General features: G+C 43.9%; 1 protein-coding gene across 6 annotated transcripts in view; it reads left to right on the top strand.

Moving 5' to 3' along the window:
* The window catches only part of MAP7D2 (MAP7 domain containing 2), a 113,317-nt gene that overhangs the window by 60,604 nt on the left and 38,806 nt on the right, over window positions 1-13,907 (top strand). For 2 of the 6 annotated variants that reach the window (XM_080651961.1, XM_080651964.1), the window contains 4 exons: window positions 1,465-1,639; window positions 2,455-2,550; window positions 5,161-5,271; window positions 11,760-11,890. In XM_080651961.1, coding sequence (XP_080508087.1) covers window positions 1,465-1,639; window positions 2,455-2,550; window positions 5,161-5,271; window positions 11,760-11,890 — 513 coding nt within the window. Of the gene's footprint in view, window positions 1-1,464; window positions 1,640-2,454; window positions 2,551-5,160; window positions 5,272-11,735; window positions 11,891-13,907 lie in introns of all 6 variants that reach the window. The other 4 variants (XM_080651962.1, XM_080651960.1, XM_080651965.1 and 1 more) reach the window with 3 other exon arrangements.

Raw genomic sequence — 13,907 nt, 5'->3', positions numbered from 1 at the left:
AGGAAAAAAATCACCTTTCGGCTCTCAGGTCCCTGGAGAGGCTGTCTCTTAGCAAAGTGTTGTTCAGAGAGAAATTCTGCAGAGGAGGCCAAGATGTGGCGAATGCTCAACCTATCCCTCTCGTGTAGACAAAGGATGGGTCAAGGCACCTCTTAAGTGACTTTTTCTGTGTTTCTAGTGAGGAAAATAAGGGAGACTTTCCCAATCCTTAAGTCATAGTTACTCAGTTGGTGCTGCCCTAAATTAATTTGGCTTGCTTATTTAAGCCAGGAGAAAAGAGGATCTTTTTTTTAAATTTACTTTTAAAATATATTTTATTGATTTTTACAGAGAGGAAGGGAGAGGGATAGAGAGTTAGAAACATTGATCAGCTGCCTCCTGCACACCCCCTACTGGGGATGTGCCCGCAACCAAGGTACATGCCCCTGACCAGAATCGAACCTGGGACCCTTCAGTTCACAGGCCGACGCTCTATCCACTGAGCCAAACCGGTTAGGGCAAGAGGATCTTTTTGTTTGGAGACAGGCTAAGATTAGCCCAATTCCTGGAGCACCCCACGGTGGGTTTTATGAGGGCCAAAGGGTGTCAGCATAACTGTTTACTTTGCTTTGGCCTTCTCCATGGGGAGGCAGGGGGAGGGGTTGGTATTTGCAGCATCACTGGGCAGTGAGAAGTATAGAATTGGAACTCCAGTGCCAAGGAAATACTTGCCAGCAGTCAGGCCCAACCTTATGAAAGTGACAATTGGGTTAATACAGGAGAGTGCTTTTGATAAATGCTCTGTTAAGAGACAGAGAAGCCTGGGTGCTTTTCCTTTTTGGCTAAAAACTGTTGAATTCTCCCTCCCTTTCTCCCACCCAACTCTGAAAAGGCACAGATGCTTTATTTTGTGGCTAGCAGCTCCCCCACTCTTGTCTCTCTTAAATTTTGAAATATGTAGCATTATCCCCAGAAAACTATAGAGCAGAAAAGTGTTGCAATTTAGAAAACAATTGATCCCCCTTTAAGAAATTCTAAGATGAAAACAAGGGCTTGGCAAAATAAACCTCACAGTCATGTAGCACCCTAAAAAAGTTAGGCTTAAGGCTATAACATTCAAATTATATTTTAATTTAAATGTTCTCAAATCAGGCTGCTTTATGCATTTCAACTAGAGAGCATTTGGTTGGGTCTAGGGCATAGTAGGTGGGACAAACCAGGGCTTGAGACAGGCCTCAAGGAGTTAATGCTTGTCTAGCATTATTCTTAAATCAAGGCCTGGCTGCACAGCCTGTCCCAGGGCTGAGGTGTTGGGTCTTGGATCACACCAGCCGCACTGTTTACTCTCCACCCACCGAGAAGGCACTGTGTGGCAGAGAGCACTTGTGTCTGGGTTTTGGATGCTGAGCACAGAGTTCCATTTGGTGACTCATCCCAGCATTGAGGCTGGTGTTAATTTTGCTCTCCCTCACGCAACCTGGGCAGGAGCGGCTGGAGGCTATGCTGCGCCGGTCCCTGGAGCGCTCACAGCAGCTGGAGCTGAAGAAGAGGTACTCCTGGGGAGGAGCTACAGCATCTCCGGCAGTCTGGGGTGGAGCCTCGCCAGGAGTCTGGGGAGGAGCATCCCCGGCAGTCATTGTCGGGCCTGGAGGATTTGAAGGTGAGTTTAGGGCTGTCCCTGCTTTGCAGGGCCCCAGGGCAGGCGGGAGATTGCGGGCACAGCCTGCAGGGGCTGGGGGATGCTTGGTACCAATCTGCAGATCCCTTTTCCAGATGTGATGTTTCCAACTGCCAAGCTTACTGTGCATGTGTTTCTCGTAAAGGGGATCTGCATTCTTTTGCTAGCAGGCAGCAGTTGATACAATAACTGGGCTATGAGGTAAAGCAAAAGAAAAGAAAAGAAAAGAAAACGTGAATGCAGGGCCTGCTGAACCAGATCCAGCCGGCAAGCATTGGGACAATCTGATTTCTGGGAACATCAGTGGCAGTAGGCTAAGTCACTGCTGCAGCGCAACCCACAAAGATTGAGCAGGAGTTACCCTCTAAAAAGGGTAGCGGGGTTTCCCCTCCTCATTATTAAATTCTTGTTGCTCTATTTTGTTTCAAGATGATTGATTTATTTCATGATTCAGTTCATACTCACGTTAAATGTTCAAATCTTTAATTTGCTGAATGGATTGTTACTAGTCTGGGTGGCTTTCCCCCTTCAGTGTCTTACTTCTTGTCATCCTATTCCACAGGATAGGATGTGTAGAATAGCTCTTCCTGAAAGCAGATGGGTTTCCATTTGTATTAGTTTCTTGTCTGCTGAATTGTGCATTTAACCTCTTATCAGTGAATATACTTTGTTTTTTTCTGTTTATGAGAAGTCAGCCCATTTCAGTTACTTTTTCTAGTTTCCTAAGTAGGAACTAAGTCAACCAGGAAGTGGGACTTTTCCTTGATCTCTCTTTGCTCTGATTTTTTGCTGTGTAGGTGAATCAGAAAATACTCCACCCCCTCCTCTAGGTTTAGCGGCCAGCACCCCTCCTCCGGATCCAGAGACCCCTGCTGCCTCCGAGTCCACCAATGGTATATCCGAGCATCGCCATGCCATGGCATTTTGTGATGACTGTACTCCTCCTCCTCCTCCATCACCATGTCTGTCTGAAGCACTTTTACAATTGATGCCTTAGTCCGATCCCTTAGAACATTTTTTTTCTAGCGATGTGAATGACATGCTCATATTTCTTTGTTTCTGTCATCGTAGAGCTGTGCATGCCTTTCATCCTACTGCCCCGGAGACATGTCATCATCCTTAGCTCACTAACTTCTGCTTTGAAAATCTTGTCAGTGTTGGACGTTTGTGCATTCAGATCTTTCACACTCTCATTAATCATCAGTTTGGGCATTAAGTAGTATTGTGTTTCAGTCACTTCTGCTTAATCACCGGGTTTCGGGTGTTAATGTGATGGATTTCTGGAGAGGTGTTGAGAGGGAGTGGTAGGGAGTTCATCAGCACTAACACTGGGGATCCAAACAAGGCGATCAATGGGCTCGGTTCTTGACTTCACCTCTCCGATAGGCTCTCTGCTTTCGATATAGGCTTGGGAACTTACTAGGGTCTAGATCAAGAACAGAATTAGCAAAACTTTGCTCTTATTTAATAATGACTTTAGAAATTCAACCCATCTTTGGCCGGCAAAGAAAAAACGAGGTAAAAGGGACGCACTATTTAATAGCCAGGCACAAGGTCAGTTTAGAGCCGTAGGCATAATTATCCTTGCTTTCCAACATCCCTTTTCTAAAGAATAATCTTTCTTAGTGTTACTGAGCAGCAGAGGTTTTGCTGCATGGGCTGAGGAAACTGTAGTGTGGGCCCTGGCCTTCCCTGGATAAAGAGGGGCAGGTGGACTTGATAACTACCCCTTGGGAATTGCACCCAGGGTCCCGACCAGGGTGAGGCAAGTGTACTCAACTCGGGCACACAATTTAAGGGAGCACCAAAAATCTCACAGTATCAAGATGAAATAATATCTTAATCAAAATTAATGCAGAACAATTCATGATGAGCAAAATATCGAATTCCTAAAGACCATTGTCATGTGGAACCATGTTGGAGCCTGAGGCAAAGGAAGAAATGTGTACCCCTATCTATATACGTGACTTCATGTAATTTCTAATAGTTAATTATTTTTCAGAACATTAAAGTACTTTCCAAAATACTAAAAATTGAAAAGTGGGTGATTTAAAACTCCCAGAATTGATTGTAAGTTCAAATATTTTATTTATACCAAAACAAGAAATTATTGTAATTTGACTTCAGCTTAAGTCAATGAAAAAATTTTTTGGGTCTTTTTCACTTGTTAATCCTCACCAGAAGATATTTTTCCATTGATTTTTAAAGAGAGTAGAAGGGAGTGGGAGAGACAGAAAGAGAGAGAAACACTGATTGGTTACATTCTGCATGCACCCCGATCAGGGCTGGGGATGGAGCCTATAACTGAGGTACATGCCCTTGACCTGAATTGAACCTGTGACCCTTCAGTGCTCAGGCTGATGCTCTATCCACTGAGCCAAACCGGCTAGGGCTTTAAAATGTTTAAAGATCGCCGAAACCGGTTTGGCTCAGTGAATAGAGCGTCGGCCTGCGGACTAAAGGGTCCCGGGTTCGATTCCGGTCAAGGGCATGTACCTTGGTTGCGGGCACATCCCCAGTGGGAGGTGTGCAGGAGGCAGCTGATCTATGTTTCTCTCTCATCGATGTTTCTAGCTCTCTATCCCTCTCCCTTCCTCTCTGTAAAATATCAATAAAATATATTTTAAAAAAATGTTTAAAGATCATCTCTTGGTCAGAAGAAATATCAAACACGGAATTTCTCTCATTTGAAAACATGAGGAGGGGGGAGTAGATTTTGAAAGTCTTATTGGTGAGTTTGCTTCCTTTCAAGCCAGGGCACACGTCTTCCCTGTTGCCTTGGGTTCCGATATGGCTTGGCAGGGCACCATCCATACCGCTTCATTTACTGTAATGGGTTCATTTAGAAACTACTCTAAACTAATGGCTGGAAATTAAGAACACCAAACATGGGACCACATGTTAACATCCTAACCGTAAGCTATCATAGCATTTGAGAAAAGGCCATTGTGACCCCATCTCTTGATAAGAGGAAGAAATCAACTACTGAAGGTTATTCTGCTTTAACTAGAGCTCCCTGCCTTACAAATGACTTCTCTGTCCAACCTGAGCTGCAGACAGCCTTCAGAAAAAGTCCAGTTCCCGCTCATGCACTTAGTCAGGCCATAGAACATTTTCTGGTGCTGATTTGTTTCTGGGTCCAGATTGGTGTTGTTTTCGTGTGGTCTGAGTATACTGACTACAAGCCCCTGGACACAAGGAAATAAGTGCTGTGCTGGTGGGATTAGCATGGCTGTAGTTGGACAGTCGAGTGAGGTTGGCTGAAAGCAAAGAGAAGAACAGAGTCGAGAAGTAGAAGAGGAGATCTTGCTTCAGTCCGAAGGCTGCTGTGGCCAGGGCACCTGCAGGTGGGCTACATCGGTAGATAGGAGGATGTTAGAAGCAGTGTGCTGTGTCAGAGGGGCTTTGAAGGCATGTGGATTCGGACGGGAAGAATGCTGGGGTGTGTGTTTCTCAGTCTACAGTGGTGTATGTACTAATGTCTTTACTGTGTTTCTCTGCAGCATATGAGAAACTTTCGACATCAAGTATGAATCTACCAAAGCAGATGGACTCTCCTATGAGTAAGCGGCTGTCTTCATCCACCGCAGCAATATCTTATTCTCCAGAGCGAGGCAAGTGAACATGGAGACCTAATCTCCAGTTTTGTTCTTTCTAGTGTGTGTGTCTTAATGTCAGTCTTCGTGAGAGCCCCTCTTTTGTTCTAAAAAATTTTTTTTAATGTTTTTATTTACTTCAGAGAAGAAGGAGGAGAGAGAGTGAGAGAGAGGAACATCAATAATGAGAGAGAATCATTGATCTGCTGCCTCCTGCACAGCCCACACTGGAGATTGAGCCCGCAATCAGGGCCTGTGCCCCGACCGGGAATCAAACCTTGACCTCCTGGTTCATGGGTCAACACTCAACCACTGAGCCACGCTGGCCAGGGGAGTGAGATCCCCTCTTGTGCCTTCTGCAAACACTGCTATTATCCTAGTCTTGTGGTCTGAATGTGAGGGCCACAATGGGAGTCTGGAAAGTGGCATCACCCTTTGCAGCCAGGTCATGGTTGTAAAGAGACAGAATTACTGCTGTCCTCCCTGCCTTAAAGAGACTATTCCATCTTCCACAGTACATGCAGGAGTTATCCTGCCCCAGAATTAATTGGCCAGTGGGCAGATGTGACCATTAAAAAAGTAACTATCCAGCTATTGGTGTGATGTAGTTGATTAGCCAGAAATGGCAGAATTAATGAAGCGGAGGTACGTGGGAGACTTAGATGTGTTACTGCCTGTGCTTCGGGGGCCTGCCCAAACAGTTCAGAATTAATATGGAAAATGATGGGCGGCCCTTTCCGGCACTCGGCCAGAGTCAGAACCTGAAGGAGATTTAAAGCTACCCGAGTTCCAATGGAGGCAGAGATAAGTCAGTAAAAGTCTGAACTGAGACCTTTCAGAGCATGCAGGTTACGGAAGGTGGGAAGCTGTCCAAATGTCAGCGTGGCTGATCTCTAATGTAGTTCATGGGTAAGCACTGGAAACCTGGGATTGATTAAGAGCTGGATGAGCCCTAACCGGTTTGGCTCAGTGGATGGAGCGTCGGCCTGCGGACTGAAGGGTCCCGGGTTCGATTCTGGTCAAGGGCATGTACCTGGGTTGCGGGCACATCCCCAGTAGGGGGCGTGCAGGAGGCAGCTGATCGATGTCTCTCTCTCATCGATGTTTCTAACTCTCTATCCCTCTCTCTTCCTCTCTGTAAAAAATCAATAAAATATATTTAAAAAAAAAAAAAGAGCTGGATGAGAAAAATCTACATGCTTTTAAATCCATAATGCTATTCTATTAGTGTATTCCAAATGCTTTCATGAATTCACATGGTTACCAATTGATGTTAAATTCATATTTGTATTGATTAGTATATAAAGATTGGCAGCTAAATTATCTACTTGCTAATTACAAATTGAACATTTTAATTCCCCAACCATTTACTGGCTACTGGGTACCCAAATAATACAAAGTACAGTGGAATCTTGGTTCTCAAACTTAATTCGTTCTGAAAGGCTGTTCAAGAAGCAATTTGTTCGAAAACTGAATCATTCTTTCCCGTTAGGAATAATGTAAATTCAATTAATCTGTTCCAGACCCCCAAATGATTTCATTTTAACCTTTTTTTATATATAGTACACGCCTAACGTACTGTTTGATCTATTAATAAACACTTCTTACCTTAAATTCGTCGAACCACCCCCTACTGGCCTTAAATGAATCACTTTTAGCATTTGGTCCGTGGATGTCTCTCAGGTCAGCATGCAGCATCTTTGCTTGTTCACATATCGCTGCCTCCAAAATGCTGTCACTGGCTGCTTTTCCTTTGTACAAATCAGCAACAGTTCTTCTACCTCTTCCATTGCCTGCGCTCATTGCTTCTTTCACACCCTTAGCAACATTAGCATTCTTGATGGCCTCTTTATGTTTTAAAATTATGCTAATGGTTGGCTTCCCCAGCAACAAAAGCATTTTCTCTGTTGGTTGCCTGAGAGAAGCTTTTTGTCATGCTGAGGTATCAGCACGAAAGGGTTGTCAGATCAAAAAACACAGAAGTTTGGTTTGACAACCAAGACATTTTTTTCTGTGAACAACTTGGTGGAAAACCAAATTGTTTGAGATGGGAGACATCTGACAAATGAGGTTTGACTGTAATGAAAATGTTAATCCATTACCTTATAATACGTTCCAAAACCATCAGAATGATATTTAAGTCCCTGAATTTTGGATTGTGAATATTATTACTTCCATTAAAGCTGATAATCAGTTGGCTTATTTAATTTTGCCCTTATTTACACGGAAAAAGTATGAAAGGATGCATATTTATACATGAACAAAATCAGTGTCTTATGAAATATTTCTTTACAGAGGACCCAAAACAAGTGTTTTGTAGAAGTAATCTTTTTTTCAATGTTAGATCTACTTGGTGAGTAAATGGTTTCTTGAATCCATATTATGGAAATGGGCTAACTCTCTTAGAGTGATAAAGGTAATACTATAATGGCACATTGAATGAATTTTGGCACCGCAAGAGAATTAATGCACTCTTTCATACTCTAAGTGATACATCATTTGTTTTATTTTACTATGACGAACTCTGAAGCCATCCTGTGCCAGAATACTTTCATTTTCCACTTCGCCCTACCACCCAAAAGTTAATTTGCATCATGCACTGTGCTGTTTTAAACATTTTGTTTTGTTTTGTTTGAATGTTCCTTTTTACATTTTTTATTTGATTGCATTCCTCAGCTCCTTGCATGCCAGTTACTCCCCCGGAAAACTTACCTGCTATGCGACTGTTGGCACCCACAAAGGCTTTTTTATCCAGAAGCAGAAGTGCACTCTTATTCCCTGAACAGCCCAGTGATTCAGGTAAAAGAGGCCAAGCTGGTGACACTAAGGAAAATACCAGAAGTGGTGTTGGTTAGCCTATAAGTTATTCCTGAATTTTTGTATTTTGCTTCGCTTTTACTGGCTTTGGGAAATTTTTACCCATCAGTGTTTTGCTATTGCTATGTTTCTTTTTTTTTTCTTTTTTAAGTGTCACAAAGGTGATTAAATGATTTTGTCATTGAAGGCATGTGGATTAGGAAAAAATCCTCCATTTCATGGGTTAATGGGAGTTAGACGTTTTTCTAAAATACATTTTTATTGATTTCAGAGAGGAAGGGAGAGGGTGAGAGAGATAGAAACATTAATGATGAGAGAGAAACATTGATCCACTGCTCCTGCATGCCCCCTATTGGGGATCAAGCCCACAACCCGGGCATATGGCCTGACTGGGAATCAAATCGTGACCTCCTACTTCATAGGTCCATGCTCAACCGCTGAGCCATGCCAGCAGGGTGGGCTAGACTTATTTTTATGAGGATAGACTTTTTAATTTAAAGAGATGGTTTGGCAGAGTAGCCTTTAAACCAGTCTTTGGGGTCCTATAAACAACTCTACCACTTACTGTTTCTTACCACTTTGGATAAGCTAATTAACCTCTCTAAGCCTCAGTTTCCTCATCTATAAAATGGAGTTATTTTAAATTGCCATGAGGATTAAATGAGATTGGCACAGTAAGAGAGTTTAACACATGTCTAGAGCCTCTCTACTCAAGCCCTGGTCCATGGACCTGCAGCATCGGTATCACCTGGGAGCTTGTTAGGAACGCAAACTCCAGGACCCACCAGACCTACACACTGTAGTCTGAGAAACACTGGGCCATACCATCAAAGCCCTTCTTTGACCAAAGTGGGTCAAATCATCATGGCAAGATTAATGAGGGCTGGCATCTTCTGTTTGCCCATGAACCACGCTGTCTACATTAGGGTAGGTCTGGTCTTAGTTCCCAAGATAGTGTAATCAGTGAGGTGACATGCAAATGACATATAACTCTCTATCTAGTTCTAGCTGTTTCTGAGCAGTGCTATTTCTGCAAAGAAGATATATGAATGGCCAATAAGCATGACAGATGCTCAACATAATCATTAGGGAAATGCTAATAAAAACAATGAGATACTACTTCACATTTTACTAGGATGGCTAAAATTCAAAGCAAAAAAGGAAAAGAAGTGTTGGTGAGGATGTGGAGAAATTGTAACCTTTATACTTTGCTGGTGGGAATGAAAAAATGGCACAGCCACTTTAGAAAACAGTGTGGCCAAGTTCCTCAAACAGTTAAACACAAGAGTTACCAGCAATTCCACTCTTAGGTATAGAGCCAAGGAAATTGAAAACATATGCTATACCAAAATTTGTACACAAGTGTTCTTAGCAGCATTTTTCATTATAACCACAAAGTGTAAACAACCCAAATGTTCATCAGCAGATGAACTGATAAATAAAATTGTGATAGCTCCACAAAGTGGAATATTATTCACCTATAAAAAGGAACAAATTCCTGATTTATGTTACATGATGAACCTTGAAAACATGTTCAGTCAAAGAAGCCAGACACAAAATGCCACAAATTGTATGATTCCATTTATGTGAAATGTGCAGAATAGGTAAATTCAGAGAGACAGTAAATTAGTAGTTGCTACGGAATGGGGGCGTGGGGAGGAGAATTAATGCTTTATGGGTACAAGGGTTCCTTTGGGGGTGCTGAAAATGTTCTGGAATTTAGACTGTAGTTATGGTTGCACAACCTTGTGAATATACTAAAAACACTAAATATTAAAAGGGTGAATTTTATGGTATGTGAATTATGTCTCAAAGAAATAAAAAATTCCTGGGAAGCAGAAAATATTTCAATTTTGGGAAGAGGGATGTGTCACGAGGTCCCCAAGACTACTCCCAGCATCAGTGACTCTCTAGGACAGGGGTGGGGAACGTCAGCCTGCGAAATCATTGGTTCTGGCCCTGCCAAGGCATTAGGGGTGAGTTAATGAAATGTTTGACCAAATAGAGCAGGCTAATTTTTAAGTTAATAATTTTTTATGGCCTGTGAATGATGTTATAAATATCCCAATGGCCCTTGGCAGAAAAAAGGTTCCCCACCCTTGGTCTAGGACAGTGGTTCTCAACCTTCCTAATGCCGCAACCCTTTAATACAGCGCCTCATGTTGTGGGGACCCCCAACCATAAAATGATTTTCGTTGCTACTTCATAACTGTAATTTTGCTACTGTTATGAATCGTCATGTAAATATCTGTGTTTTCCGATGGTCTTGGGGGACCCTGCTAGCGGTTCTCAACCTGTGGATCACGACAGGTTGAGAACCGCTGCTGTAGAGCCTAAGATCATCGGAAAACACAGATATTTACATGACGATTCATTAACAGTAGCAAAATTACAGTTATGAAGTAGCAACGAAAATCATTTTATAATTGGGGGTCACCACAACATGAGGCACTGTATTAAAGGGTCGCGGCATTAGGAAGGTTGAGAACCACCGGTCTAGGAGGACTCATTGCCTATGACTTATTCTGGGGAAGACTAGGTACGAGCTTCCAGCATCCTCTCCTAGGATAGTGACACAGGACACATTCTCCCAGCAGTGAGTTGTGACATGTGTGAAATGTTGCCTACCAGGAAAGCGCATTAGAGACTCAGTGCCTGGGATTTTTATTGGGAGCTGGTCACGTAGGTACCCCCTGCCAGGCACATGCCCAGATTCCAGACTCTTAGAAGGAAAGCAGAAGTTGTGGTGTTTGTATAAACAGCTTGGGTGCAGTGAGCTACTTTTCACTTAGTGCTGAGAGCACTCCTGAAATCTAAGTTCACAGATGCTGACCAAGGGCCAGCGCTGTACACAGTTATGTCCAGAGACAGTAGTCAGGCCTGCTATGACGTTTAGAGAGGTTAAGCATAAACTGCCCGACGTGATCCAGCTATTAGGTGACTGTGTTGTCTGTTTGGCTGCAAAGCCCAGATTTTGAACTCCTGAAATGAAACTGGGCTCTTTTTTTAAAATATATTTTTATTGATTTCAGGGAGGGGAGGGGAGAGAGAGAGAGAGAGAGAGAGAGAGAGAGAAACAGAAACATCAATGATGAGAGAGAATCATTGATCGGCTGCCTTCTGCATGCCCCCAACTGGGGATCGAGCCCACAACCTGGACAACCTGGGCATGTGCTCTTGACCAGAATGGAACCTGTGACCCAATGAGCCAAACTGGCTAGGGCTGAACTGGACTCTTGAACTCTGACTGTGGGAGTCTTTTAACACACTGCGGACCAGTAGTTTTATTGCTAGCTTTACCCAGTGGCCAGATAAGTTTCTATTGAACGAGTACAAAAGACATTTTACATAAATGTTAAAGGCACGCTTTAAAATGAAATACCCATTGCATTTTGAAGTTATTTATTACATGTTCTTACAAGCTAATATCTTTTTAAAGTATGATACTTTGTAAAACACTGTGTAATATGAAGTGAGAATTCTTGTGATCCGACCGCAATGATACAGTCCCTTCTCTGCACATGAGAAAAAGCGTGGCGGGATTTTTAGACAGCATTGCCCGTGTGTCACGTTTTAACATAAGTGTGTTCTTCCCAACTCCTTGCTCACTCTACCCTTTCCATCTATGCTGCGGCCTCTCTGGCTGTTCTGCTGTAACTCTCTAGACTTTAACATCTGCCCTCGTATAGCTACTGGCAGCCCTGCTCAATGTTCCTACAAGTCTTCGCCGACTCGGACCATCGAGAAGAAGAAGTCCTCATCCACATCTAGCCGAGTCGATACTGGCAAAGGAACCCCTACAGGAGCGGAGGCCTCCCGGGTATGTCCACACCCATGCGTTCACCCTCAGGACCCATTGAACTGACAGTGCCATTCCTCCCTGCGCTTCACTTGGGCTTCTCTGTCAATGTCCAGGGACTGCTCAAGGGTCAGATTTGGCTTAAAATTTCACCCAGCCTTTGAAAAGCATTTAACTTTTGGGACCCTCCTAAATCTTAGTGCCTTGGAGCAAATTCCTAAAGACCTCATCCTCCTTCCAGCCTGCCCTCCAGAGGCCAGGAGTCAGAAAGAATGTTCCGAGTGTCCTCTCTCAGCTTCTTTAAGGGTGTCTGAATCTGGGCCAGTCTTGCCTCTACAGGCAACAGGAACTGAGGTCCTAGGCCAGCCGTCATTAATAACAGTGGCCTTTAAACATTTTTAAAAATTTTTATTGATTTCAGAAAGGAAGGGAGAAGGAGAGATAGAAACATCAGTGATGAGAGAGAATCATTGATCGACTGCCTCTTGCACATCCCCTACTGGGGATGGAGCCCGCAACCCGGGTATATGCCCTTGACCAGGGTCCAATCCGGGACCCTTCAGTCTGCAGACTGATGCTCTATCCATGGAGCAAAACTGGCTAGGGCTCCTTTAAATATTTTTTCTGTCATATTGACACCATCAGCAAAACACATGTTGAGCAGGAACTCCCAATTAGGTATATTTATTTAGAAATTATACATACTACACTACTTTTGTTTGTTGTCACTTGTTAGTTTTATTGGGAGCTGGTCAGGTAGGCACCCCCTGCCAGGCACGTACTCAGGTTCCAGTCTCTCAGAAGGAAAGTAACAAGTTATGCCAAATCTTTAGCAGCTTCAAACAAATGTTTATTACCTCACTGGTTCTTTGGGTCAGAAATTGAGGGTGGCTTAACCGGGCACTTCTGGTTCAGGGTCTCTCGTGAGGGTGTGCTCAGGATCGCAGGCAGGGCTGCAGTCATCTGAAAGCTTGGCTCGGGCTCTTCCAGGCTGGCTCAGTCACATGGCTGTTGGCTGGAGGCCTCAGTTCCTTACCGTGGGGACCTCTCCATAGAGCCACTTGAATATCCAAGTGACAAGGGAGCTGGCCTATCCCAGAGCAAGAGATCTGAGAGACAGAGCATTTATGCATCACGTCTATGCATCAGCCTCAGATGTTTCACACCATCATTTCTGCCACATTCTGTGCATTAAAAGCAAGTCACTGAGACCAGCCCACGCTCAGGAGTATGGGAATTGAGCCCCACCTGTTGAAGGGAGAACACCCAATTATGTGTGCATTTATTTTAAAACCACCACATTACTGTACTACTGGGCATTTATTTTTATAGCACCACATTTATTTTTTAAATCCAGGGTGGCCCTGAGGTTTTCACTTGAGAAGTGAATGTTTCAGACCCTTGGTTTTTATAGTAGGGTGTATTACTATGGAGGGGGGGGGGCTATGTATATGGGTGTGAGGACCAAATAAGGATTTGCTACAGAAAAGTGTGATGAAGGGAGAAGGGAATCACCCTTGCAGAGCACCCACTATGAGCCAGGCACCAAGGCCCATGCCTCTAGCCTCCTGCAGAGGGAGACCATGGGGAAGATATAGAGGGGTGGGTGGGGTCCCAGGGTCCACAGCTTACTGTCTTTTTATAAATTTACTAGAGGCCCGGTGCATGAAATCTGTGCATGGGTAGGGTCCCTAGGCCTGGCCAGTGGTCAGGGCCAATTGGGGTCTTCTGGCTGCCAGCCTGGGCCTTCCTTTCAGCTGCCAGCCGGGGCCTCACTTCCCCAGCTGCTGGCCAGGGCCTCCCTTTATTCTGCACTGCCCCCTGGTGCTCAGCACATGTCATAGAGAGCAATCAAACTCCCAGTCTCCTGGTCGAACTCCTGAGGGGACACTTTGCATATTAGCCTTTTATATATAAGGATTTTTATTGTAGAAACTATTACATATGTCCCTTTTTTTTATCCCATTCACCTCCTCCACACTGGACCTGCCCCCCCCCAAAGGCCTTCACCACACTATTGTCTGTGTCCATGGGTTAT

Source organism: Plecotus auritus (genome assembly GCF_963455305.1).
Source record: "Plecotus auritus genome assembly, chromosome: X".
Taxonomy (NCBI): domain Eukaryota; kingdom Metazoa; phylum Chordata; class Mammalia; order Chiroptera; family Vespertilionidae; genus Plecotus; species Plecotus auritus.
This window is presented reverse-complemented; position numbering and strand designations above follow the sequence as displayed.